This window comes from Fulmarus glacialis, unplaced genomic scaffold (genome assembly GCF_000690835.1).
Source record: "Fulmarus glacialis isolate BGI_N327 unplaced genomic scaffold, ASM69083v1 scaffold21756, whole genome shotgun sequence".
In the NCBI taxonomy this organism is placed as follows: Eukaryota; Metazoa; Chordata; class Aves; order Procellariiformes; family Procellariidae; genus Fulmarus; species Fulmarus glacialis.
The window spans coordinates 45485-49757 of NW_009219430.1; the positions used below are offsets into that span (position 1 = coordinate 45485).

General features: G+C 37.3%; 1 protein-coding gene across 1 annotated transcript in view; it reads left to right on the forward strand.

Annotated features, from left to right (window-relative positions):
• The window catches only part of LOC104078658 (calcium-activated potassium channel subunit alpha-1-like), a gene marked incomplete at its 3' end in the record, with an annotated part of 40041 nt that extends 38321 nt beyond the window's left edge, over positions 1-1720 (forward strand). Inside the window, exon 10 of the mRNA XM_009580372.1 lies at positions 1565-1720. Coding sequence (XP_009578667.1) covers positions 1565-1720 — 156 coding nt within the window. The remainder of the gene's footprint in view (positions 1-1564) is intronic.
• Positions 1721-4273: the final 2553 nt, after the last annotated feature.

Here is a 4273-nt window from a genome sequence, read left to right on the forward strand (position 1 = left end):
CCCGCCCAACTTGGTGTTGTCTGCAAACTTACTGAGGGAGCACTCGATCCCCTCATCCAGATCATTGATAAAGATATTGAACAAGACCGGCCCCTAAAACTGAGCCCTGGGGAACACCGCTCGTGACCGGCCGCCAACTGGATTTAACTCCATTCACCACAGCTCTCTGGGCTTGGCCATCCAGCCAGTTTTTTACCCAGCGAAGAGTGTACCTGTCTAAGCCGTGAGCCGCCAGCTTCTCTAGGAGAATGCTGTGGGAGACAGTGTCAAAGGCTTTGCTGAAGTCCAGGTAGACCACATCCACAGCCTTTCCCTCATCCACTAGGCGGGTCACCTGGTCATAGAAGGAGATCAGGTTGGTCAAACAGGACCAATTCATCCAATCCTGAAATGAGGAAGTCTATAAACTGCTGATTAACAGGGCTGGGAAGAATATGTCAGAGGACAGACTACTCGTATGTGACCTGCTTCTTTCATTATTTCTAAAAGCATCAACCACTGCTCAGTGCTGGAGAAAAAGCTTGGCTGGGTAGACCTTCATTCAATGAAATACAATAATCCTGGTACTCAGAAGGTTTGACTGCTAACAACTCCTTACACCTGTAACCTTTGGCTAGAACAGGAGGAATTACTGTTGCTGTTACTGTTGTGATGTCCTCTTCCTGCATGTGAATGGAAGGAGCCTGTCTTTTTATAGAATAAAAGGTGTTTCTCTGCTTTAAATAGGTTCAGAGGGGAAAATCTTTTAAATACTGCATTTTTCCTTTGTATTTCCAATGAATGTGTCTTCAAGAATAGCTTTTATCAAAGCACTTTTATCAAAGTGCTGAACTGTAATGTTAACTTATGAAGGGAAACAAGCATGAAGGCCTCTGTGTTTCCTTATGTCTATGCATTTCTATAAGGCAGGTGGAAGATAGAGTTATGCCAATAACTGAACAATATTAATACCTATCTAACAGACAAGTGTCAATACTGGAGGTCTGTCTTGATCAGCTGTTTTCTTTATTCTATCCTTATAATTAGCAGTCTTAGGAAGTTTGGATTTTCACTAAGTCAAGTGCTATCCTTCAGGGTGGAAGGAATGAAAGAGGAAAGAGAAAAGACAGAAGATGTTGTATACCTTATTAAATGACAATGTCTTATAAAGGTTCAGCTTCACACAAGTTGTAATCTAAATTATATTAGATTCCTGAGTATTATGTATGTGCCTTATCAGTAAGAGAGTAGCTCAAAGTGCTGTAAAACAAATACACAGAAGGGAGGGAAACCTTTACAACATTCTGTGGTTCGTTCAGATGTGAGGATGGGCCTGACAGAGAGTCACAGCCAGAATATGGCTTGAGAAATGTAAGATTTTGTCTATAACAGGTAAGACTGGAACATTTCTTAGCATAGACTTGGGAACTCTAAAATGCTTGAGTGCTTCTGCCTACTCAGAAAAAGTCAAGCCAGTAACAAAGAAAATCATTCATTGCTACCTCCTTCAATACTGTACTGTATTTGAGGAAGTATTTCTGGTTCTTCACCAGTGGGGATTTTTGTTTGTTTGTTTGTTTTCCAGGCTCATCTGCTAAATATCCCAAGCTGGAACTGGAAAGAAGGGGATGATGCAATCTGTCTTGCTGAGCTCAAGCTGGGTTTCATAGCCCAGAGCTGCCTGGCACCGGGCCTTTCAACAATGTTAGCCAACCTCTTCTCTATGAGGTCATTCATAAAGGTAATGCCTTGTCTCATTAGAATGTATTAGTCCGCAATTCAGTTTGTCAGAGAGCTGAGTAGAGAACATGGCTCAAATATGAAACAGATAGGAACACATTCATAGATTTTGTAAGACAAAAAAACCAGTGGACACTCACATACAAAAGTTCTCTGCTGCAAATTGGGCAATGAGCCAGGTTCTGTCGAGTTATGTTTTTATTTTTATTCAGCAAGTGTTTCACCTTTAAATGATTGTTCAAAGCATCATCCTTTTCTAGGGAGATATTTCTGGTGTTCTGTGTTTTGCTTCGTTTTAGACAAAACACATGTTTATCTATGAGAAAAACCCCTGCTGCTAAAACAAAAATATGATTTATGTATGTGCCACATAGCAACAAAGTGCCCAGAAAAAAGGACTGATCATTTTGGTCTTTTACATCAAGTTGCTAGTGGACCTCTTTGAGAGTAAATAAGGAACAGGCGTTGGAACTGAAGCCTGAACTTCCTACAACATCATTCGTGTATTTGCTTCTCCTCAGTCAGAGCTCTTTTGAACTTACATAGCAAAATTTTAACCCAGTTATTTCTAGGAGATCCAAATATATGGGTATCTTCAGAAGCCCCAGTCTTAATGCAAGTTATGTTAATACTGAATTTTAAATTGGCAGTGAGAAAATTGAGAGATTCAGAATGTGGTAAAGTGTACAGATATCTGACTGTGAGGGAACTGTACTAGAAAGAGACACGTTTATGGTCTGGATTTGTAGTTAAAACGTTTAGACAAGTCAAAAACTGCAAATGTAAAGGTATAATCTTTCCAGAAAATATATCTAACCACTTATGCCATTATCTTACCTACCTTCAATGCTATATTTTCTTATTTTATAAGATATTCTTATAATAATTTCAATACAGTGACAGATTGGACTCTCACTGATGAACAGTTTTAAGCTGAAGGCTCAGCTTTGCAAGGCACTACTCAGATTACATCTGAGTATTTCTATATGCACAGAATAAGCATAAAAATAGCAATGATTTTGATTTGGAGGGAGCTGTCAATGTCAGTTTTGCTCTTGTGTCTGTGATTATATACAGTTAGAAAAAGAATAGGATGCATACATACCTTAACTTGTGTTACTTCAGATATTGTCTTCAGATGGCACTGAGAGAAAAAATGCCCTCAAATAGTGCATTGGGGGAATGCAAGACTCTGTTAGTACTTGTTAAAAAGATGTCTGCTACTTAACTAAGAATGAGTTGTCCAGGCAAGTAAAATGCATATCCTCATTTCCAAAGATCTCTGCGTATGTTACAATCTAAAGCAAAATAAGCGTACAAGAACTGAGACATATTTCTTCACAAGAATCCAACTCAATTGGCAACAGTAAAAGGTTTGTTTCTTTACTTAGCTGAAAGGATGTTCTTTCTCCAAGTTGTCTCACTCTTAAAACTGTATTTGAAAGAGAAAAATATTACTTAGTGGTGGCTGTGAATCAACAGTGTATTTTAGGAGAGCAGCTACATTGAATGGAATTATTAGAGGACTCTATTGAAAAGAAAGATGTCCATTCCCTGAAAGAATTTCCACTCCTTTTCATTTAGAGTACTGAATTTTAAGTACTGTCAGACCTTCATAAATTCCTTGGGCAAACATTATTAGTGGAGACTCCCACTAGTTAAGAGATCGTCAGGAAAATGTACTGAAACTTCTGTATTTTTTAAAGAAAGCTTGAAATGTGTGTTTGTTCCTCCTTTATAACGTGATTAGAAAGTGATTTAATGTGCCATAAATGTTTGGTCAGTCAAACACAAATGAACATGATTGATGGTGACATTGCACACATTTAACTCATTATGTGTTACTTTACAGCAAAATGATTTGTGTAAACAGTCTGCCCAGTATTAGAGGTAAAACAAACTAATATTATATTTGTTCCTAGTATTTTCCTTTTGGTTTTAGCGATGTAATCTCATATGGAATCTTTATGTTCTCTTTGGCACCAAACTGAACAAAAAGAAAATCAGCTCAAAAAGATTAAGGTTCTGTAAACTCTTAAAGGAAGAAAGATAGATTGCATAACAAATGATATGTTAAGCAAAAATAAAAAACAACCCACCCAACTTTACACCTGTAAACTGTATTTCAACAGTCCATTCTTTTTATAGCACAGAATGTTATCAATGGTGTATTAATAAAGGAATTGGGACTCTTTATTACTTGCATATTCTCAGAAAAAGATGGAAATACTATACTGTACTGCAATTTTTGTATTGTTTGGATTAGCAAATGTATACCAGAAGTCTACCCATATGAAAAATATTGCAAAGAGTAAGTAAATAGAATAAAAGGCAGAGGTGGTCAAATTTTGTCCCTTTATTACAACCATGCAAGCCAGTATGAGTTAGTATTGTTGTGTAAATTAATAAAATGTGGAATGTGGTTCTTGAGTGTAACACAAGTCCACAAATGAATTAGTTTTGTCTTTGCTCTGTTGGTAAAATGGTACACCTCATACCAGATCTGAAAAATGATCTAGAGCTGCCTCAATTCTCCTCTAAGTTATTTTGAGAG